Source organism: Phacochoerus africanus, chromosome 15 (genome assembly GCF_016906955.1).
Source record: "Phacochoerus africanus isolate WHEZ1 chromosome 15, ROS_Pafr_v1, whole genome shotgun sequence".
NCBI lineage: Eukaryota > Metazoa > Chordata > Mammalia > Artiodactyla > Suidae > Phacochoerus > Phacochoerus africanus.
In genome coordinates this window covers 131,519,455-131,542,753 of record NC_062558.1, presented here as the reverse complement: position 1 = coordinate 131,542,753, position 23,299 = coordinate 131,519,455, and the positions used below count along the sequence as shown (strand labels likewise).

The window sequence follows — 23,299 nt, the reverse complement described above, 5'->3', positions numbered from 1 at the left end:
CACTCCTTGGAGGTGCCCATGCTTCTTTATGCCCCTTTTCTCCATAGCTGCTTAGAAAGTATCAACTTGGGTAGAACTGATGAATTTAGGTGAGCGTTGGTCCATTGGCTCCAAGACCCGAACCTTAACTTACGAACAAAGGAAAGTTGGCATTTGGGGCGGGAGCAGGGACTCTCAGAGAGAGGCGGACACACTTTCTTCTTTGAAAGAGGAGTGCCCCTGAACCGAAGGGGGTCCCGAGGAAGCTAAGAGGGAATTGACCAGATTGGGGCTGGGCAGAATCTTCTGGATTTGTGTGAGCAGTTACCCAGAGGTGTGAAACATCCAGTGGTGTGCATGGAAGTCTGAGCAGGTCTGCATTAACCTTCCAGCCCTGCTTTGTGCCCACATCCAAGGAGCTTAAAGAACTTTTAACCATTAACTTCACCCTCCTGCAGTATTCTTTTATGAGAGGAGTTATAGGGACCGGTTACATTATAAATCCTATCCTGGGCATCTTACAGAGGACATCCCAAGCAGCGTGTTTCCCATGTGTCCCGGCGGAGAGTCTGTTCTCGGGATATGGGGGGGGGCCTGACGCTTTGTGGATGCCCAGGGGGCAAGGCTTTTCCTTCCTTGTGTGGGTTCTCCTGAGAAAGTCATTATGTCTTTCCCTGAGGGGAGGGAGCAGGGCGGAAATAGTCAAAAAGATGTTGGGGGAGTTCCCACTGTGGCACAGCGGGTTAAGAACCTGACTAGTATCCATGAGGATGCGGGTTTGATTAGTATCCATGAAGATGCTGGTTCGATCCCTGGCCTTGCTCAATGGGTTCAGGATCTGGTGTTGCCTTGAGCTGCAGGGCAGGTCTCAGATGCAGCTCAGATCCAGCATTGCTGTGGCTGTGGTGCAGGCTGGTAGCTGTAGCTCGACTTGACCCCTAGCGGGGAACCTCCATTTTCCATTTCCCTAGCCGGGGAACCCCTAGCTGGGGAACCTTCATTTTCCTAAAAAAGAAAAAAAAAATTTTGAAAAAAGGTGTTGGGATGGAGTTCCCATTGTGGCTTGGTTAACGAATCTGACTAGGAACCATGAGGTTGCAGGTTCAATTCCTGGCCTCGCTCAGTGGGTTAAGGATCTGGCATTGCCATGAGCTGTGGTGTAGGTTGCAGACGTGGCTCGGATCCCACGTGGCTGTGGCTGTGGCGTAGGCCAGCAGCAACAGCTCCGATTCGACCCCTAGCCTGGGAACCTCCATATGCTGCGGCAGCGGCACAAGAAATGGCAAAAAGACCAAAAAAAAAAAAAAAGATGTTGGGTATTTAAACATTTTTTAGCTATAGATCTGAATGGCTCCCAAGGAGAACTAGAGTGTTTTGAGCTGCTCCTCACCTTGGGATTTGATGCCCAGGCGGACCAAGCTCTCCCACCCTGAATATCCCACATCCACTGACAGAGGTGGCCTGCTGCCTGCGTCCTGTGTGGCCTGGGCCTACCCCTGTGCCCTCGTCTTTCTGCGTGGCAGGCGCATTGGGCTGTGTGCCCCCACCAGCTGCCTTCGGCAGCCCCAGCTGTGTACCAGGGCTGAGGATGAGGAAGGTCCCGATTCCTGGTCTCTTTGGGCAGAGCCTCTGATTTGGTCTCCAGAGCCCAGGGGACAGGGAGGCCTGGGAGTCCTCATAGCTGCTTTACACCAAGGCTGGCCTTCCCTTAGGACGGAGAAGGACATTAGCCAAAGCCCTTATGACGCGGCTGTCTTTACAGCCATGGGTGGCTCAGGGCCTGGAGTAGACCCTAGCATGTGATTGCTGTGGAGCCCCTCCCTCCGAGGGGTAGGCACTGGGGTGTAAAATCCACATGGACGTGTGTAGAAATGAGTCCTCTGTGTGCGTCCACATGGATTTTACATTCCAGGCAATTGTGTGCGGCTCGTCCTTTTGTGAAGCTGAAGAGCTTTTTGAAACATGCTTCTACCCGTGCCCTAATCTCATTTTTGTAGTGAGCCTAGGTCTTCCCATATTGAATTAGCCTGACGAGGAGCAACGGAGAAGTCTTGCCACTTTTTAGAAGCTAAGAAGGGCGACTGCATATGCAGGACCCAAGCCATTCTTGCTTGAGATTATGGAGCAGAGGTTTTCAAAAGTTTAATTTGTTGGGATGGGACTCACAGCCCCTTTGGAAGCCCGTAGAAGGCATGGAGCTCCCCCTCCCCCAAGATGCCTGTACATACTCGCACCTTTGCCCACAGTCACAGCCATCCGGGGATGCTCTGTGGGCTGGGAGGCCCAGGTTAGCAGCACATGGTCCAGAGAACGTCTGTAGGGGTGTGAAATGCCCAGTCCTCCGCCCCGCTGGAGGTCTCCACAGCTGCTTTCAGGCCCCGTGGAGTTTGATGTCATTTGCAGAAGCACCTTAGATCTGCCAGAGGATGAAATTACTTCACAAGAGAGAGAAACACCCCCACATTTGTGAGGTTTGCTGGGAAAGAATTGGCCTTTGCATCCAAGCCCTATGTACTTGTTCTGACTTTTGACCCTATTGACCCCAAATTAGCTCTTTGACACGGAGCAGGGCAGTTAGTTCCCTGTCTGGCCCTTTGCTGCTTCACCAAAAAGATGAGGGAGTCTCTTCTGGTTCTAAAATTTGATTTCATGCTGGTTCAGCTAAGTTTTCATCAGCTAACAGTGGCAACTGATGGGTTAGAGGAAACTGACCTGTAATTTACCTGATGTTTGTAGATGACGCCACAGAGAAAGACCTTTCTGATCTGGTGTCAGAGATGGAGATGATGAAGATGATTGGCAAACACAAAAATATCATAAATCTCCTTGGAGCCTGTACTCAGGATGGTGAGTAGAAGGAAAAAAAATGCTTCCATCTGCACGAGCTGTGATTCAGTGTCAGCATCATTTAAGAAAAGGGTAGACTTTTAGATCTTGCTCCTAGGGCCCCTCAAGTGCCTGTTTAAAGCTCTCTTTAAAGCCCCCCACACCCCCGCCCCAGGAAAGCGTTCCTGGCCATGAGCACGAAGATGACTTTGGGGCCACCATGCCTGGCAGGAGGGAAGGTGGGCGTTGGGTGATTCTGGATGGGAAGGCCTATGGGGTCCTGCTGTTTTAGGGTATAACCCAGAGGGTGTTTGGGGAGGGCCGTCTTTGTATGTTTGTGATTTGTACGTGCCAAGAGAGATTTCTGAAAATAAGATCCCACGTGTTGGGAGTTCCTGTTGTGGCTCACGTGGTAGCAAACCTGACTTAGTAATCATGAGGATGCGGGTTCAATCCCCGGCCTCGATCAGTGGGTTAAAGATCTGGTGTTGCCCTGAACCGTGGTGTAGGTCACAGACATGGCTCAGATCTGGCGTGGCTGTGGCTGTGGCATAGGCTGGCAGCTGTAGTTCCCATTCGACCCCTAGCCTGCAAACCTCCATGGGCTGAGGGTGTGGTCCTAAAAAAAAAAAAAAAAAAGGCAAAATAAATGCATAAGAAAGATCCCACATTTTGATTGACCAGTCCTTCCCTTCAAATGGGGGTTAAGGAAGCCGTGTCTGAACCAGCCACCATGTAGGCATGGGTGGCTGAGCTCCCAAGAGTGGCCTGAAAGAAGGGAGACTGATAGAAAGCCCGCGTTATCTCCCTCAGGAGAGAGGGGCCCTTGGCTTCTGTCATGGATGATGTGTGGCCCTTTGGGAATCAGTGTGATGATAATTAACAAACTTGAAAATGCCAGTCTTGGCCTTGGCATTTTCTCTGTGTGGACTAAACCAGGATATGGGACATTTGTTCCATAAAGGGTGATTATAAATATTTTTGGCTTTGTGGGTCTTAGGGTGTTTGTGGCAACTACCCACCTCTGCTGCTGCAGTGAGGAGGTGGCTACAGACAACACGGATGTGAACAGGCCTCGTTGTGTGCCAGTAACATTTACACGCAGAAACAGGCAGCAGGCAGGGTTGGGCCTGCAGGCTGTGAGCCCACCCTAGTCTATGCCACGGGAAGTTCTTGCACATGTATATATGGAGATATGCAGAGCAGTGTTCATTGAACACTGTTTGCAGGGGCCCAAACCTGGAAGCTGCCTGTAGGGAAATGGATGAATACAGTAGGATGCATTTCTTTGATAGAACCTGTGTAACTGTTAAAAGAAATGATTTAAATGTATTTTTGTCAGTCTGACTGGCTTCTAAAAGGATAATATATGGGGGAAAATGTTGCAGAGCTGTATCTCTGTTATTTGTTGAGGCAATTAAAATAATACATTGTTTATTGATACATAGGTCTGTGGAAAATAGTTATACCAGAAGGAGCAAGTTTATGGTAGCCATTACTTTGCAAGAGGGTGCAGAGAGAGTGGGCATGCCAGGGAAGGGACACTCATGGTATCTCTCTTTCCTTTCCTTCCTTCCTTTCATCTTTGTTTTTTCCTTTTATTGGCTGCCCCACTGCTGCATATGGAGTGCCCAAGCCAGGCCTCAGATCCGAGCTGCAGTTGCAGCCTACACCACAGCTGCAGCAACGGGATCCTTGGCCAGGCCAGGGAAGGAACCTGCGTCCCAGCCCTCCGGAGATGCCTCCAATCCCGTTGCGCCACAGCGGGAACTCCATCTCTCTTCTTTCTCAAAGGCTGCGGAGACTCTCTTTGGGGGAGATTCGAATGCAGGTGTTTTATTTGTGTGTGTGTGTGTGTGTGTGTGTGTGTGCGCTCTTCTGTATGCTTAAGTCAAAAATCATCATGATAACCAAGCCCTGGGTTGTCCTCGCGGGGCTGCCCCCGGACGAGGCCGGCACATCCGGGGTCCGCTGTCTCTCCAGCTTCTCTTCTCCATCATCAGGGCCACTCTACGTCATAGTCGAGTACGCCTCGAAAGGCAACCTTCGAGAGTACCTGCGCGCCCGGCGGCCTCCGGGGATGGAGTACTCCTACGACGTCAACCGCGTGCCCGAGGAGCAGATGACCTTCAAGGACTTGGTGTCCTGCACCTACCAGCTGGCCCGGGGCATGGAGTACTTGGCCTCCCAAAAAGTGAGTCCTTGCCCTCTCCGCGGTTGGGTGAATTCCAGCTCAAAAACGTCTTTGAGGAAAACAAGCAAGTTGGACGTGCTTGTTGGCTCAGTCCAGCCCTTGCCTGTCTCGTACGACCTGGAAAATATTTATTGCATCATTCACCCTGGGGTTTAATGAACTCTTTGAAAGCCAGGGCAGCCTCGTAAACCTGTAGTGACACCGCAGAGATGAGCAGAAAAGTTGTCTCTTGGCGGAGGCAGGGCCAGCTGGCACCGTCCTGGGAGTCAGCTCTCCAGGTGGACAGCAGGTGGGCCGCAGGGGTGGGGGTGGGGGTCACTGCCTTTAATTCTGATGACTTTTTGGGGTTTCTGTGTTTTGTGGTTATTGAATCTTTGAACGTGGACTTCAGGTGTTGTATTTCTGGTGTCGCGTTTGAGACAGCGGTTAACATTCTAAGAATCAAGATGGAGCAAAGGGATAGTTGAGTGGCATCCTGTGCTGAGTGTTCTCTGGATTTATTTTGACTCCTTAGCGGGGTGACCCTCTTCGGTTAGAAGTTGGGCAGGTCCCCTGAGGTGAATCGCCTGCATTCCGAGCATGCCACATGCACTGGAACTCGAAACATCTCGGCTATTCTGAAAGTGGTCAGACAGGTGCCCAGATGTCCCCCGGGGCATTTTGGACAAAGCAAGGCACCCTTCCTTAGCCCGCGATGTGGGGGTAGGTGCAGAACTGCCTCCTCGGGCGGAGGTGGGTCAGTTCCTCTTTGTGGTGGAGCTTAATGCAGCATCAGGAATTCCTCGGGTACCCAAAGACATAAGAGCCTCTGGCAGGGGTGGACCCTCTGCCACCCTGTGGCTTTGGCTGGCTCATGGCCACGCCAATCACACAAGTGAACGAGGAAGCCGTGGAAGGATTTGGGGAAAGGGTAGCTGCATCTCAGCCTCAACTGTGGCCGCATGGGGACGTGGCCAGAGTTACCACATGTTCTGCTTTTTGCATTTTTTTTTTTTAAATTTTATTTTCAAGAGTCCAGAATTGAAGACCTTTTGGATTTTTTTTTTTCCTGAAAAATCTCCCAGTGCAGATTTTAGGAAACCAGAACCGTGTTGAGGTCTGCCGTTATGTACACATGCGTGTGCACAGTGGAATTTGCCAACCAACAAGTTTTGGCATGAGGAAATAATGAGATCCAGAATGTGGGACATTTGACAAGATATCGCTTCAAAATGTCAGTGTCACGAGAGACAGCAAATGCTGGGAAGACGGTCCCAGATGAAAGGAGGCTTAGGAGATGTGACAATATACCTGTGACTCCTGGGTGGGAGGTGTGTGTGGGGGGCAGCTTTTATAAAGGACATTTGTGAATAATCGAAACACGAATGTAGACTGTTGATGAGATAATGTCCCCGTGTCAGTGTTGAATTTGGGGTGGCGATAGAGGGCTTGTGTTATGGTGGGAGGTATATGCTAGTGAGGTCTGCAACTCACTTTTAAATGGTTCAGCCGTGGTGTGTGTGTGTGTGTGTGAACGAAGAGGCTGGGTATCGAGGGAAAGAGTAAGTAAGCCGAAGAAGTGAATGTGACAAAATGGATATTCGTTGTTTTATTTCACCTTTTCTGCAGCCTGGAACTATTGTTAAGTAAAATCCTGGGAGGGCAGCCTGTCTGCAGGTTCCCTGTCCTGATGCTCTGGCCCTGGTCACTCTGTGGCCTGGTCATTTTATTAATCCTTCAACGAATATTCCTGAGTGTTTCTGATTCAGATGCCTGGTGGCCTAGGTCAGGCTCCAAATGAGGTGCCCAGAAGGGACAGAGTCCTTGGCCTCTTGGAGCAGGAGCTGCGGAGACAGCAGGTGCAATCAACAGTGAGCGTGGACATACACATAAGCTGTGGAGGAAGTCTCGGGAGGCTGGGGAGGGAGGGTGGCAGGTGAGTGCTGCAGCAGAGGGACAAGCTGGGTGGACCCTCTAGGGAGGCAGGCCCTGCTCATGCCAGGCCCGACAGCCCCAGGCAAGGACTCTGCACCGCACTCTCTATCTTGGCTCGGGGGACGCCACCGAGGGGGGGTTGATTTGGGTCAGGTTTGTGCTATAACGTTGGCCCTTGTGCTGCTTGCCTGGTGCATTGGAAGCTCTGAGTCCTGTGGAAGGTGCTGGTGGTTTGGGCCAGGGGTTATTGGCTCTGATAGACAATAGAGATATGCATTGGTTGAGTTCCCTGGTGGCTCAGTGGGTTAAGGATCTGGTGTGGTCACTGCTGTGGCTCTGGTTACTACACCGAGTGACCACATTGCTGTGGGCATGGCCGAAACACACACACACACACACACACACAAAAAAAAAAAAAAAAAAAGAGAGAGAGAGAGAGAGAGAAGCAGATTGGTGTTGGTATATTGGGCGGTTAATGGATGGAGAGACCTGGGAGGGAAAGATGCAGGGAGGAAGGCTGACTCTTGGATTTGCAGCTTGAGAAACTGCGTGGTGGTGCAGGATGAGGAGGATGGGGAAGGGGAGGGGGTTGGGATAGATTCTGGTGGAAAATCCAAGGTGCACTTTGACGATGAGGGTCTTTCAAGGTCAGATGTCGACCAGAGGGCTGGACCGGACACCAGAGCCAGCAAAGGGAGTGTAGTTTCGTTTCAAGCATGGCAATGGACGAGTTCATCGTGGCGGGAGGGTAGGTGGGAGATGAAACCTGGAGAAAACCCTCAAATCCAGAGCATGGTTAAAGCGCAGGGAAAGACAGAGGAGACAGGGTCAGAGAGGGAGGCGCAGACCCGGGACGCGGTTCACAGGGGCTGCAGGAGGAGCCTCAGGACGGCGAGCGGTCAGCTGCAGGTCCACCTGCTCAGAAGGAGGAGAAAGAAGGTGCGAGAGAAGAGTCCGGCTTCTGGAGCAGAGGGGGTCCCCCCGCCGCCCCCGGGCCCTGACGACCAGATCCTTCCCCCTGTGGAGCCGCTCGGTGTGATGGAGCGATAACTAAGAGTCAGATGCACTTTGTGAAATGGGGCAAATGGATACATTTTAGAATGAATGACAGGCTGCACATACCCTCATTGAGCGTATCATGGTGGTAGTAATGGTCCTTATGACGAATCCCGGCCACTTTCTGGGAGCTGAAGGTCCTCCCGGGCAATCATTTTTGCATACCGTTTCATCCACCCCCTCAGACCCACTCAGAAACATCTGTGGTTAAATCCCCATTTTCTGGAGGCGTCTGGGGCCGTTAGCTAGCTGGTGTGTGTCACCGTCCTCATTTCTGAGATGGAGAAGTGTCAGCCCTGAGAGTGAAGTGGCTGGTCCCAGAGCTGGCCTTTTGCCTCTCTGCCCACACATCCCGCAGTACAGCCCCTCTGCTCTCAGGCAAGCCCTGCCTCTCAGGATTGAGAAGAGGACCCCAGAGATGCCCTGTGCGGGGGGCCTTGTTCACTAGCCCAGGATGGGGTAGTCCTGCTTCCCAAGGCTTTGCAGTCGTGTTCGCAAGGTCCTTTGCTGAAGGCCACCTGCAGGTTAGGACCTAGAACAGGTGTGAAGCAGGTTTGAGATGAAGGTCCTGAGAATGGTCCCCCATGTGGAAGCTGCTTCCAGATATGGGGGGCGTATTCCTGATGGTGGAGAATGAAGAGGCAAGGGAAGGGTCGGATCCTGGCCCCCCAGCACCCATCCCCTCCCGGAGACGGTGATGAGCTTGTTAGAGCAACTGCCGAGGGAGGCGTCTGGCTCCTGGCTGGTGGAGTGTGATGAGGAATTCAGCTCACTGGACATTTATGGGGTCAGGCTCTATGCTGGAAGTGTAAACATGCATGTGCAGTCCTGTCCTTGACCTGGGGATGCTGGGGGTGACCCAGGAAAGAAACACCACGATGCACACAGTAATATGTTCAGGGACGTGGTATCTGAGCCTTCTACAAATTAGGAAAGCCTTGCTATTTTTAGTTCCAAGTACACTAATTTTTCTTTTTTACAAAATCCCGAAGCCAGTTAAACCTCCAGGGTGTTCACCTTGTGCAGGTGCTTTTGTTTTTAGCAAGCCCTGGCTTCCCCACCTGTAAAATGGGTGTCATAATACCTAGCTCCGAAGTCACCGTGGGAATTTAATGCCGACGGCTGTGCGGAGGCAGCCAGCACAGCTTCATGATCAGAAAGGTGTTAGTCTTCCTTCCCTTAATGAGCCATTGACCTTCACTTATTTAAAAAATCGACTTCCAAACAGTCCGAGAGCTCTGCTTGTGTGAGATGGCCAGCTCTTTGCACTGGAGAACAACTCACATTTCCGCAGATGATGGGAATTTGGCTTGATTTTGATTATTTTCTTTTTCTTGCGCATGGGTGCCAAGTCTCTTCTTGTTTAGCCCAGAGGGTGGGCTTTGGTGTTTCCTAGCACCCTGGGATGTGGGAGGTTGGTGCCGAGTTCTGGCTCTCACGGGGGACGTGGAGGTCGCCGTCATGGTGACTCCAAGTTGCGTCCTGATGTGTGGTCGGAGCCCTGTACACAGGGAGTCGGATTCTTCTGGCCACATGGCTGCCAAATGCATAGAGTGTCAGCAGGGAGCACTGCCCTGGGAGAGTTCGGCCCAGGGCTTGGAAGGTCAATAGGAAAAGGCCTCCAAAGTCCGGACTGCAGCTGGATCCCCCGGCGGCTGTTGGGAGCGATCATATTTCCTGCTTCCATCCTGGCTGGGCACAGGCATGCCTGAGAGGCTCTCCTGCTTTCCCTTCAGTGATCTTAGCCCGTCCAGTGGGCCACAGAAGCACATAAAAACAAGGACTCGTTGGAAATTCTTCCTAATGTATCCTTCAGAGAGGGTTTGGTGTGCTCCTTTTTTTCACTGGGCCATTTCATGGTATCCTCTACCTTCAGCCCATTGCACCCATGTCAGATGGACTGATAACGACTCTCTGTCATATAATAGTTAGTTAACCTTTGCTAAGGACCTGTGTGAAAGTGTTGATAGGTTTGTTTGTTTGTTTGTTTTTCTCTTGGGTCGTGCCTGCGACATACAGGGGTTCCCAGGCCAGGGATTAAACCTGAGTCCCTGCAGTGACAACGCCACATCCTCGACTGCTAGGCCATCGAGGAACTCCAAAGGACATTGGTTCACTTCTTTATGCCTTATCATTCCCACAAATAGGGGGTGATGATTTAGGACCCTAATGATCACTTAGCATGATGGAAGCTTGGTCTATTAACGTACAACTTTGAAAACACTTTTAACAGTTTGCAGAAACATATCTTTTGAAGAAAGGAAAAATAGACGTTTGAATGCCTAGAGCTTTCTGAGACCACAGAGTTAATAGCAGGACTAAATCAGCTGCCCTGTAGCGAGCACCTCCCCATCTAGCCCCCATGTGTGGGGCAGACATTGGCTGGGCTTCTCTGTGGGGTCAGGTGTGGGGTGAGAACTGGACAGAGGATGTGGATAGGCAGGTGCTGGCCATGATGTAAGCCAGGAAAGAACATGATCCGTTCCCTTAGAAAGATAATTTGAGGGAAGCCCAGAAGATGCAATAGGTCTGAGTTTGGAAGCAAGAAGACTTATTGGGCAGATTGTGTGGCTGTCTGTGGGGATGGGGGCGGGGTAGACAGTGATGAGCCCCTGGACCAAGGGGCTAGCAGGTGACAAATTGGAGAGGCATTTGGGCGTTGAAATCAACAGAATCTGGGAGGAGTATGTAAAGAAGTCTGGTGTATGTACCGCAGGTGTTTACATGAGCAAGACCAAGAAGAGAGAAGAATTAGGGCAGTTGAGACCTTGAACTTGAGGTGCCAAAGGGCTCTCAATGTAAAACATCGCAGAGCCTGTTAAAATGAGAATCTGGATCCCAGGCGAGAGGTCAGGATGGAGATAAGAATCCCCAAATGGGACCTGTCCCATTAAAGTTTGTATATTTCCATACTTCCCTATGGCTTCATAGGGAAGTATGGAAATATACAAACTTTAATGGGACAGGTCCTCCATTTTGAGGGACAGAGGGAGAGAGGAGCTAGCCAAGGACTCTGGGGGAGAGAGGGGGCGAGCGAGCCAAGGGAAGGGATGGGATGAAAGAACTCAGTGGGGGGACAGTTTCGAAAATGAGCAGGAAGTCAACAGCGTCCGGAACCACAGAGAGAGAAAAACAGACGTTAGAGAGGGTCATTTGGGTCTGCCAAGGGGTTCTTCATAAACTTGAGGAGGAACAGGGATGGAAACAGGTTAGAATGTTTGGAAAGTGACCAGGAGGGGAGGATGATGTGATAACTGGAGTTGAGCCAGCTCTTCCAAACCTTTGGCTGTAAAGGGCAGGAGAGCCAGCGTGGAGATCAAAGATTTCTGACACAGATCTGTGCAAAGGACAGCCAGTCAACTGCAGATAAAAGAGAATGTGGATTCTTACCCACCTTTGCTCTTTGACATGACTGGGGCCTTTGGTTTTTGGCTTTGAATTAGAAGAGAAATAACCAAGCCGAAGCTGTATTTACTCTCTGGGTTATAAGACGTATGTTTCTTTTTATTCCTGAAGCATTTTGAAAGGAGTTCTTTCTCGATTTCAGTGTATCCATCGAGATTTAGCTGCCAGAAATGTTTTGGTAACAGAAAACAATGTGATGAAAATAGCCGACTTCGGACTGGCCAGAGATATCAACAATATAGACTATTACAAAAAGACCACCAATGTAAGTCTGTGGCAGTGGTAGGGCGGGATGGGATTAAGAGGTGGCATGGAATGTTCCAGATGGAATATGGTGCTCCGAGCTTTTGCCTTACTCTTTACAGCCTTCTCAGTAAGCGAATTTAGGCTGCTGTTAAGCTACTTCTAGTAAATGGGAAGCAGTCTTATTGTAGACGGAATAATCCACAGCGCCTGGGGGCATCATAAAGCTCCTTCCCTGTCCAGAACTTTCCTAGCAAAGATTGGAGCTTGGGAGTTTCTGGATTAATTTCACCTAGACGTTGGTCAAGGTGTGTCTGTGTGCTAGGGAGACAGATGACAATGAGAAGCCAAGGAAATGGCATCTTATTAATGTGCCCAGATCTGGGCATCCCCCACGCCCCATGTGCATCTTATTAATGTGCCCAGATCTGGGCATCCCCCATGCCCCGTGTGCATCTTATTAATGTGCCCAGATCTGGGCATTCCCCCGTGCCCCGTGTGCATCTTATTAATGTGCTCAGATCTGGACATCCCCCACGCCCCGTGTGCATCTTATTACTGTGCCCAGATCTGGGCATCCCCCACGCCCTGTGTAGTCCCAGCTGTAGCTTGTTTCTGTGCTAATGACTGTCCAGCAAACACCATTAGAGTGCCAGCTCTTAAATACACAGGGCACAGCCCAGTTGAACCTGCTAAAGTAAACTGGTTTTAAAATATCGGTTTTGACATTTCTCCCACACCTGCAGGGCCGGCTTCCGGTCAAGTGGATGGCTCCAGAAGCCCTTTTTGATCGCGTGTACACCCACCAGAGTGATGTGTAAGCAATGCCTGTCTCTGCTTTCTCCCCCGGGTTGGGTTGCAAAAATCTCATACACCTTGGCCCGTCTTCATTCTTTGGGGCCTGCCGCATGTCCCGCATGCATAGATGGTGCAGGAGCCGGCCTTCAAAGGAGGGGCAGATTTTATGGTAGGCTGGTAACCAATGCTCTGTTACTAATCTGCCCAGCTTCAAAGCGCACACGAGGTAGAACCGCTAACCTGCTCCTGCCAGAGCGGAAGTCCCCCGCCTTGAGCTTATTCATGGACGTGCAAGCACAAAGCTGCTGTCTAATTTGCCAGGCTGTTGGCATGTCCTCCGTGCCCTTAAATGTCTCGCACTTGAAAGTGGTTTGTTGTGTTTCCCCTTCCTGGGTCTGTCCTTTCAGGCTGAAAGGTCCACTCAGATGACCTCGACAGGGTCTGCTCCCTGTTTTTCCTTTAAGAAAATTCTAATCTTAGCATCCTTGATAATGTTATAGAAATGGAGGGAAAACCATACAGTATTTCTAGGACGAGACACGTAAAAACACTACCAAGGCCAGGCTCCAGCTGGTGTTTCAGAATTTTAGCTTTGGAAATGGGGTTGAAAGATGTTCCCGTTGTGAGAAACTGGGTGAAAGGTACAGATGGTCTCACTGTTCTGTTTTTGCAAGTTCCTGTGTATCTGTAATTATTCCAAAATTAAAAAAAAAAAATCACTTGAAGAGTTCCCTTGTGGCTCAGTGAGTTAAGAATCCAGCATTGTCACTGCAGTGGCTCAGGTCACTGCTGTGGCACAGGTTCAATCCCTGGCCCAGGAACCTCCACATGCTGCAGGCGAGGCAAAACAAAACAAAACACACACACATTTGAGCTACTCTGATTTGTGTGGGTGGGAGGGTCTCTGGGGCAGGCCTTGATCCCAGGCTGTGTACAGCAGCTGGGGGTCTTCAGTGATCTGAGAAGGGGAAGCCGTGTGCCTCCCGGTTTTGCAGTGAGCAGACGGCCTGGATTGTGCTGCTGCTCTAGCTCCACACAAAACTGAAGGCAGTTTCACATCTGAAACTCACCCTAATAGAATCATGGAGGGCGTGTTTCCAGTGACCCAGGCAAATGCGGGATTCTCAGCTTGATCAGCCCGGGAGCTGTCTCTTGAACAAGGCTCAGAATCCAGCTCTGGGCCTCTGCGAGGTCCGGTGTAAACTGTGCCCTGTGGAGTGTTTTCCGCTTCTGTTGTATGACAGTCATCCCGGGCACAGGATGCCACGTCCTAATCCCAGCTCGGCGCTAACTTCCTTTATGACTTGAGTAAGTTGAGAACATTTGTGCCATCAGATGAACCACTTGCCACCTTGGGCAGCTGTTACCTCGCAGGATCAGCACGCTGGCCTCATTCTGTCCACTGCCCATACCCCATACCGCCCTGGGGTCAGGTACAGAGGCTGAGGGAAGAACTGGACAGGAGCATAAAGAGCTTTGCAGCTTTGAAATTCACGCTGCTCACACTGCATTAAGACAAAGAGTTTTAGGAGTTCCTGTCGTGGCACAGTGGTTAACAAATCTGACTAGGAACCGTGAGGTTGCGGGTTCGGTCCCTGGCCTTGCTCAGTGGGTTAAGGATCTGGTGTTGCCGTGAGCTGTGGTGTAGGTTGCACACGCGGCTCGGATCCCGCGTTGCTGTGGCTGTGGTGTAGGCCGGCGGCTACGGCTCCGATTCGACCCCAGCCTGGGAACCTCCATATGCTGCAGGATCGACCCAAGAAATGGCAAAAAGACAACAACAACAACAAAGACAAAGAGTTTTAGTTGAGAGTGATGGAAGGAGGGAAAAAAAATCTCTAGCAATGGCCCCCCGCCCCAGCAAAAAAAGAACTGGGATGGTTTTTACCATCAGTTACCTGTTGATGGAAAATTCCGTTGGAATATCCTTCAGCAACATCATTTGGGGATGCTCTTTGGGGGGCAGGAAGGAGCCTGCTGCGTGAACTGCAGGAGGGCCGCCGGTCATTTGTCTTTGAATGCAAGATGCCAGCGGGCGTTTATTTTCTTAACTGGGCGCGTAAGGTTTCTGTGATTCAGATGGCTTAGTAATACTGTTTTCTCCCTTCGTTGCAGCTGGTCCTTCGGGGTGTTAATGTGGGAGATCTTCACGTTAGGGGGCTCGCCCTACCCAGGGATTCCCGTGGAGGAACTTTTTAAGCTGCTCAAAGAAGGACACAGGATGGATAAGCCAGCAAACTGCACCAACGAACTGTAAGAGCCATCACCTCTCTCGACGCCCCAGGGGACCCGCCACACCAGTAACTCTTCTCCTGGCTGGCTTGGTTTTCTAAGCATGTCCTAAAAGAAGAATGGCGCTGGCTTTCTGGGCTCAGCCCCAGAACTGAGCTACTAGCTCCACTAACGGCCCTGACTGTCCGAAAGAGAGAGAGCGTCCTTGTGCGGTGTATGGAGGGAGCTTGAAAGCACGGGCTGTGGCTGCCTGGCCGACGGCTCCTGACTTGGCTCTGTGAGCCCAGTGGTCCTCCCGGGCCACTGTGCTGCCCCTTGCTGTTGTCAGAGCAAGGTCCACCGGGCCTTTTCTCATCCACAAGCTTGAAAGCCATGGGGTCGTGCCCTTCCTCAGGGGTGGTGCCCGCCCCTGCCCCAGCACATGGGGAATGGGCGCTTCTTGCAGCTTCTTTGTGACCACAGAAAACAGAAACAGACCCACAGACACAGAGAACAGACTTGTGGTTGCCAAGGGGGGCAGGGGCAGGGGGTGGGGTGGATGGGGAGTTTGGGATTGGTAGATGCAGGCCGTAACATTTAAAATGGATAAGTGGAGTTCCCATCGTGGCGCAGCAGAAATGAATCCGACTAGGAACCATGAGGTTGCGGGTTCGATCCCTGGCCTTGCTCGGTGGGTTAAGGATCCAGCATTGCCGCGAGCTGTGGTATAGTTTGCAGATGCAGCTCGGATCCTGCATTGCTGTGGCTCTGGTATAGGCCGGAGGCTACAGCTCTGATTAGACCCCTAGCCTGGGAACCTCCATGTGCTGTGGGGAAGCAGCTCTAGAAAAGGCAAAAAAGACAAAGGAAAAAAAAAAAAGAATGGATAAGCAATGAGGTCCTACTGTACAGCACAGGGAACCATATCCAGTCTCCTAATGGGAAATAATATAAGAAAGGAATATATGTATGTGACTGGATCAATCACTTTGCTGTATTGCAGAAATTGGCACAACACTGTAAATCAACTATACTTGAATGTTAAAAAAATGTTTAAAAAATTGCTATAATAGGAGTTCCTGTTGTGGCTCAGTGGGTTAAGAACCTGACTAGTATTCATAAGGATGCAGGTTTGATCCCTGGCCTTGCTCAGTGGAGCTTGTGGCTAAACATCCAGTGTTGCCACAAGCTGTGGTGTAGGTCACAGACGCAGGTCGGATTCCTAGGGGCCGTGGCTGTGGCATAGGCTGACAGTTGCAGCTCCGGTTGGAACTCTAGCCTGGGAAGCTCCATATGCCATGGGTGCAGCCCTAAAAAAAAGAAAAAAATGTGCTCTGATCGATAAACATTGACCACGTTCCTCAGCGTGTACGTTACCCATGTTTTAGTGCAGAGAATTAAATCTTTGTCCAGGGGCCATCCTTCGAGTGCCCCATCCGACTGGAAAACCGTGAGCTGGTTTCTAGCAAAACCTACTCCTTTCTTTCTGTGGAATTACATTATCTTGTTGTCATGCGTCTCATGCAGTAAAATCACTGCTTTGAAAGGAAATCTCTCCTCCCAACCCCCAGAATCAACTGAGACAAGGGATTGTCCCAGAGACCTTGGACTCTTTCTTGGGGATCTTATATCAGTAATCCCGTGAGTGCTTTTTGGTACCATGGACGTCTGATGAATGGCCACATTTTATAGTATATTATATAAAAACATTTATTGTGCTCCTTGTCATTCCTCGTGCTCTTTCTACTCAAGAGGGTCTGTCGAAACCCATAATCAAGATAAGGCCTGGGAACCGAGACCTATCCAAGAGTTAATCAGGAAGTTAGGGTGCAGCCCAGCGGGGGCAGATTAATTCATAAGAACCTTGCCTTAAAGTTGTGGTTTTCAGACTTCTTTTTTTTTTTTTTTTTAACTGAGGAACCTTTGTCCAGAGTGTCAGGAAGATCACGGTAGAGCTGCTTTGGTCCAGGCAGGGGGCGTGTCGGGAGGAAAGGCTGGATTCCCGCCTGCCTCTATGTGGGTCTCCCCACAGTGTCCAAAAGGGCTGTGGAATGTGACCCCTGAATGATCACTGCCATAGGGATACCAGAATCAGCCTTGAAAACACGTACAGGTGTCTTTTCTGATGGCCCAAAATGTTTTGGATAAACTGGTGTTTTTATAAATCATAGTGCCATTTAGAAAATCCAAGCAGTGCATCTTTTGGCAAAAATGAATCACCACTTGCTACTGCAGTTGCCAGGGGGGACGTCCTGATACGTTTTCCTCATTTAGGACATCTCTCCATATTGCTTCTGAAAATCGCCTGGTAGCCACACACCTGGCCCTTGGGACATTAACTCAGCACGACATCCATCTCTTCCAGGTATATGATGATGAGAGACTGTTGGCATGCGGTGCCCTCACAGAGACCCACCTTCAAGCAGTTGGTAGAAGACTTGGATCGAATTCTCACACTCACGACCAATGAGGTAAGAACGTCCTTCTGGAAGCCCAGGGTCCACGCCTGGGAGGCCAGGGCAGCTTTTCCAGGGCAGCCTCCCCCGTTGGCGTCTGGGCTGTGGTTGATCATTTTTGCACGGGGTGAAACTGCGTTGCTCTGCAATCCTGACTTTGCTCAAAACTGCCTCTGGAGAGTTCTGACTCACAGAACCAGAGATGGAGCACCCCACCCACCCCATCTGAGGCTGCCCCTCACTGTGCTTATGGGTGCTGGGTCTCGGGTGTGTGGGGGTGGGGCGGGGAGAGAAATGTCCACCTGGAGCCTTTGGATGGGAAGGAGCTGGGCTTTTGTGCTGGTTGGATCCTGTGTCCGGTTGTTACTGTGAGGGCTGCTGACTGTCCGTTACCAGGGAGCTGGATGGGATTCACTGAGGTTGTGCTATTTCGGCTTCTCTACAACATGTGACACAGACCCACGTGACTCTGCTTGACCCTGCCTGGCCTGTCCCTGTCCCCGTGTCTGGAAACATATACACAGTTTCCTTTAATAAGTAACTTCTGTAGCATTTTTAAGAGAAAACGTGTACCTTTGTTAAAGTATTTATTTTCGGAGTTCCTGCCATGGTGCAGTGGGTTAAGAATCTGGCTGCAGCGGCTCAGGTCGCCACAAGGTGTGGGTTCAATCCCCGGCCCGGCGCAGTGAGTTAAAGGATTTGGCCCTGCCAGGAACTTCCATATGCCATGGCGCAGCCATTAAAAAAAATATTTTCTATAAAATATTTATAACCTATACCGACCCCCCCCCCAAACGCTTTTCTGTCACTTACTGTTTGAACTCAGCCATGTCAGCGTGGCTGGTTCAACATGTAGAGAAAGTGATTGCTGAGGCTGAGGTTGTGGAAAGGAGGTGATCTGGGCAGAAAAACAAACAAACAAACCCACAATAGAGAGAAGTTGTTAGTGAATGAATTCGGAATATTTAATGAGGTATACAGAATAGTATTCCTCCAAATCAGGGGGAAAAAAAAAAACCCACAATTGTCTTAACAGCAAAAAAGGTTAAACTTGTCTAAATATTTTAGAAGGAAAAGGTATATTTCATTTATTTTAAAATAATATATTTCATAGTTTTAGATTTTTAAAAAAACAATAATCAAATGTTGTGATTCGAAGCCTTAAGCCAGCAATCCATTATCTGTGTGTCGGACCGGCTGATAAAGAGAGATTGCATTTAAATGAATACAGCTGACCTTCAGAAGTTGAAAGGAGCAGTTCAAGGGGAAAAAAAAAACTTTCTTCTCCTGCCAAAATTGTTGTTCCTAGTATAAGTTCCTTTAACCCTAGACTCAGAATCCACTGATATCCCTAGTTTTTTTTTTTTTTTCTGATCAGATCTGAGCATGTATGGCTTCAGTTAGAAATGAGGAAAGCACCAAAGTTCCTGTTAATGATCCCCAGTCGGTGCTTATGCTATTTATTTATATATTTACATCTCAGATGGGCCCGTTCACACTGCAGTTCACATCTAGCATCCTACAATGAACAGAGCAGAAGGCCGCATTGTCTAACGGATATAAAAATCGAAGTTTCTTTCCTCCTGAAAATCATTACCATATGCTCGAGAAAAATGGTTCCATTTAGGACAAAATTTCATTTTTATCATTGTAAGCAAAAACGGTCCCTTTTGATGTGGTGGGCGTGTTTGTTTCCAGTTGTGCGGTTCATGCTGATGTTGTTGGAAGTGACACCCCATTCTGGGATGGGGACCCTTTCTCTTGCCAAACCTGCTGATGAATGATAGTGGTGGTTTGGTGAGGTTTTTTTTGCCTTGGTCTTTTTAAAATGTATGGTCGCCAACATTCTGTGGGCTCTCTTCTGATATCACTGAGGCTGGCTGTGCTCTGGGCTGCACTTTTTCCACCCCTCCCCTCCCCCTCCCCCTCCCCAGCAAAACCGCACATCATAGATAATGTACTTGTTGGCGTCTGGAGTGTGAGCAGAAGCACCCCGACCTGCTAGCCCAGTTGAGGCAGTAAGACGTAGAAGTTCCCCAGTTTAGAAATCTCTCTGTAGTTTCAGAGCAGGGACCTGCAAACCTTTTCTGTCAAGGGCCAGACAGTTTTCATCCTTAGGGACCTCTTGGTGGGGCTCTGTAGCAGCAGCTCAACTGCCGTTGCAGGAAAGCAGCCACAGACAATGTGTAAATGAAGGGGTCTGTGGTCTGTGTGTCTTCATGGACCCTCACATTTCAGTTTTATATGAGTTTTGTGTCATCTGATTTTAATGCCGGGAGATGGTGTTCTTCCTTTGATTTTTTTTCATTCCCCAACCAGAAATGGCAAAAACCAGGTGTTCCCATTTGTGGTTCAGCAGGTTACACATCTGACTAGTATCATCTGTGAGGATATGGGTTCGATCCTTGGCCTCGCTCCATGGGTTAAGGATCCGGCATTGCTGTGAGTTGTGGTGTAGGTCACTGATTCAGCTTGGATCCCGCATTGCTGTGGCTATGGTGTAGGCCGGCAGCTATAGTTCCAATTCAACCTCTGGCCTGGGAACTTCCATACGCTGCACCTGCGGCTCTGAAAAGCAAAAAAAATAGTTTAAAACCAGGAGCGGGCAGGGACTCTTACCCTGTCATAAGTCAGAAGAAATGTTATCCTGGAACCACTAGGTAGACGCTCCAACAGCAACACCAAAGGATGTTTCAGGGAGCAAAAGGGCCCTTTTTGAATTTCAAACCCTGGCAATTTTGAAACGTAACCTGGATTTTCCTAAACTTCTCTTGAACGAGTCCATGATTATGCATACACGGGTCTATCCAAGCCTTTTTTGAACCTGTTTACATTTTCAACTCGGAGAGCTTCTGAGAGTAATGCATTACATCTGTGAAATTACCCGCCGAATGAAGACATATTCCCCCTTAAATTGTCCCAGAAGCTACCATAGTAAAACGTAATTTGTAAAATAAATATTCATGGTCTCGGCTGCGGAAAGGGGTCCTGGGCACCCACCGCATCTTAGTTTTTTCCGTTCGGATTTGTTGGGCAGCGCCAGCCAGCGGGGCCTTGGGTCTGTGCCCGACGAGGCGGTCGCTCCACCTGGTGGCCGCGTTCCCTCCTTGCCCCTCGGTTCTCCGGGAGGGTGGGTTGTAGAGGAGGCGTCCCGGGCGGCCGAGAGGAAGTGGGGCTGGGCTCTGAAGGAGCCTGCGTGGAGCCAGGACGGGGCAGGCGCTCCACCTGCTGGGGGTGCCCCGCCCGCTTCCAGCCCCCGCGTCTACCTTGATGCCCGTTTTATTTGTGCCCGTTGTATTTCTGTGCGTGGGAAATAAAAGTCTTCTCTTCCCTTCTTTCAGGACTACTTGGACCTCAGTCAGCCTCTCGAACCGTATTCGCCCTGTTATCCTGATCCGAGATGAAATAAAAGTCTTCTCTCCCTTCTTTCAGGACTACTTGGACCTCAGTCAGCCTCTCGAACAGTATTCACCTAGTTACCCTGACACCAGGAGTTCTTGCTCTTCGGGAGATGATTCTGTTTTCTCTCCGGACCCCATGCCTTATGAACCCTGCCTTCCTCCGTACCCACAGAGAAACGGCAGTGTTAACACATGAACGGGCTTGTCCCCCTGTCCCCAGACAGGGCCGCGCCGGGAGCCTAGGTGTACTGAGCAGGGGAGGCCATGCCTCCCGCAGCCTGTATATATGGATCAGAGGAGTAAATAATTGGAAACGTGATCGGCACACGTGTAAAGAATTTAACCTGTTGGCAACTTGTCATCTTCACCAGGGGAAGAAGAATGTTTCTGGGGCAGTGGACGGCCACGGGCCCCTCCGTGCCCGTGACCCACTGTGCTGGCTGTGGACCAGCCGGACTCAAGGCCGACATAGGTTCGGCCTTCCTTGTGAATTTTGTAATAATTGGAGAAAATATATGTCAGCACACACTTACAGAGCACAATTGCAGTATATAGGTGCTGGATGTATGTAAATATATTCAAATTATGTATAAATATATATTATATATTTACAAGGAATTATTTTTTGTATTGATTTTAAATGGATGTCGCAATGCACCTAGAAAATTGGTCTTTTTTTTTTTTTTTAATAGCTATTTGCTAAATGCTGTTCTTACACAGAATTTCTTAATTTTCACCGAGCAGAGGTGGAAAAATACTTTTGCTTTCAGGGAAAATGGTATAACATTAATTTATTAATGAATTGGTAATATACAAAGCAATTAATCGTTTATAGGGTTTTTTTTGGTAATTTAAATGGCATTTCTATGCAGGCAGCACATCGGACTAGTTAATCTGTTGCTTAGACTTAACTAGTTGTCAGAGCCTTTGAAAAGAGAAATATTTACAGAATATGACTAATTTGGGGAAAATGAAGTTTTGATTTACTCGTGTTTCAACTCTGCTGTCAGAGGATTGTTCTTGACACACCTAAAGGCCCGTAGGGAAAGAACCCACCAATGAGGTGTTTTGTTTTGGTGTGCAGCGCTGTTCTTGGGCCCGTAGCGATTTAACTGGACTTCTCAAGATAAATGGTACCAGCAGTCTCTTAAAAAGATGCCTTAATCCATTCCTCGAGCAGGGACCTCCGTGGAGATGCTAGCCCAGTGTACTGCTTTTCGGCAGCTGGCCTTCTGCCTCCGACTTGCACGTTAATCAGATTAGCCTGTATTTCTTCAGCGAATCTTCCTAATAGCTTCCAGATTCATTGGCGACAGAGGAAGCCTTTTCAAATCTTCACGTCCCATCGTAGAAATTTGAAACACCGAGTTGTCGTGCTGATGGTTTTAAGCATCCTTCCATCTTTTTAAGGGATTGCTTCCGCCTCCTTCCTGCAGGACCTCCTCCAAAGATCCCGCCCAGTGCCAACGTCACACAAAACACTGCCACGTCGTTCGTTCCGTATGAAAGAGTGTTTTGCTTCCGAAACACCTACTCCCTCTGCTCTAGCCATGCAACATGAATGCAGATCACACTGATTTTACGTGTTACGAAATGGGAGAACGTATTTAATAAAACCTGTTAATTTTTATACTGACAATAAAAATGTTTCTACAGATATTAATGTTAACAAGACAAAATAAATGTCACGCAGCTTATTTTTTTAACACTCGTGTCTTACCAAATGGTTTCCTGTGCTCGGAGGGGCTGACTCAGTGCAGTGTGGTGTCCCTGCACAGAAGGAAGGCTGAGCTGGGGGAGGTCTCGTTGGCTGCATAAAGGGTGACTGGCCAGAGGGCTTGGCCGGGAGCAGGACCTGGGTCAGGTGGACCCAGTGGGAAATCAGAAGAGGCTGGCTCAAGCCCTGGCTGAGTTGCTTCCTGGAACCCCCGGAGGGAGGTGTGTGTCCCTTTCTGGGCTCCAGATGCTCCCAGGGGAGCGAGTGAAGCCTGGTGGGGGGGGCGGGGAGCAGGGGAGGCTTTCCCCGGGGGATGGGGGGCAACTTTTCTAAGGACAGGAGGTACTGAAAAGGAGGAAGTGCCCAAGATCTGAAACAGGGCGCTTCTTGGAGGCTGGCTTCCTCCTGATGTATGGACAGTAGAGATTGCTTCAAAGTTTCCAAGAGACCACCTGAACAGACGTTTAAAGGGATTTGACTCATTTCCATGCCACCAAGAATCTGCAGAGGGAAATGGTGTTTTGCCTGTTAACAAAATGTGCATCTGAGACTCTCGGCCAGCCGGCCTCCCCATCAGGAAGGGGAGACGAACACAGCCTATTTCTCCGGGACTTCAGCTCTCAGAACCTCCTGGGGCTGTTGGTGGTTAAAAAGTATCTTCCTTCAGAATTCAGTTTTTCAGTTCAGAATAAGATACTTCTTTAAAAAAAAAAAAAAGTGCCACCCTGGGTGTTTGAGGCTGTTACTGGTGGAACAGGTGAGGGTTTCCACCAGCCAATTAAAGAGCGGCCTCCAGGAGTTCCCGTTGTGGATCAGGGGTAATGAGCCATACTAGCATCCATGAGGACTCGGGTTCAATCCCTAGCCTTGCTCAGTGGGTTAAGGATCTGGTGTTGCCATGAGCCACAGCATTGGTCAAAGATGTGGCTCGGTTCTGGCATTGCTGTGGCTATGGTGTGGCGTAGGCTGGTGGCTGCAGCTCTGATCCCGCCCCCCACCCCCAGCCTGGGAACTTTCATATGCTGCAGGTGCGGCCCTAAAAAGAAGAAGAAGGAAAAAAAAAAAAAGTGGCCGCCAGTCCTGGTTCTGCATATCCCCC

The 23,299-nt window shown here is 49.7% G+C and overlaps 1 protein-coding gene across 15 annotated transcripts in view; it reads left to right on the top strand.

Annotated features, from left to right (window-relative positions):
• FGFR2 (fibroblast growth factor receptor 2) overlaps positions 1-22,142 on the top strand; it is a 107,995-nt gene extending 85,853 nt beyond the window's left edge. For 12 of the 15 annotated variants that reach the window (XM_047762596.1, XM_047762597.1, XM_047762595.1 and 9 more), the window contains 7 exons: positions 2,716-2,826; positions 4,809-4,999; positions 11,517-11,639; positions 12,364-12,434; positions 14,531-14,668; positions 16,992-17,097; positions 20,515-22,142. In XM_047762596.1, the coding sequence (XP_047618552.1) occupies positions 2,716-2,826; positions 4,809-4,999; positions 11,517-11,639; positions 12,364-12,434; positions 14,531-14,668; positions 16,992-17,097; positions 20,515-20,679 (905 nt within the window). In that variant the 3' untranslated portion in view covers positions 20,680-22,142. Of the gene's footprint in view, positions 1-2,715; positions 2,827-4,808; positions 5,000-11,516; positions 11,640-12,363; positions 12,435-14,530; positions 14,669-16,991; positions 17,098-20,423 lie in introns of all 15 variants that reach the window. The other 3 variants (XM_047762599.1, XM_047762608.1, XM_047762598.1) reach the window with 2 other exon arrangements.
• The last annotated feature ends 1,157 nt before the right edge of the window (positions 22,143-23,299 follow it).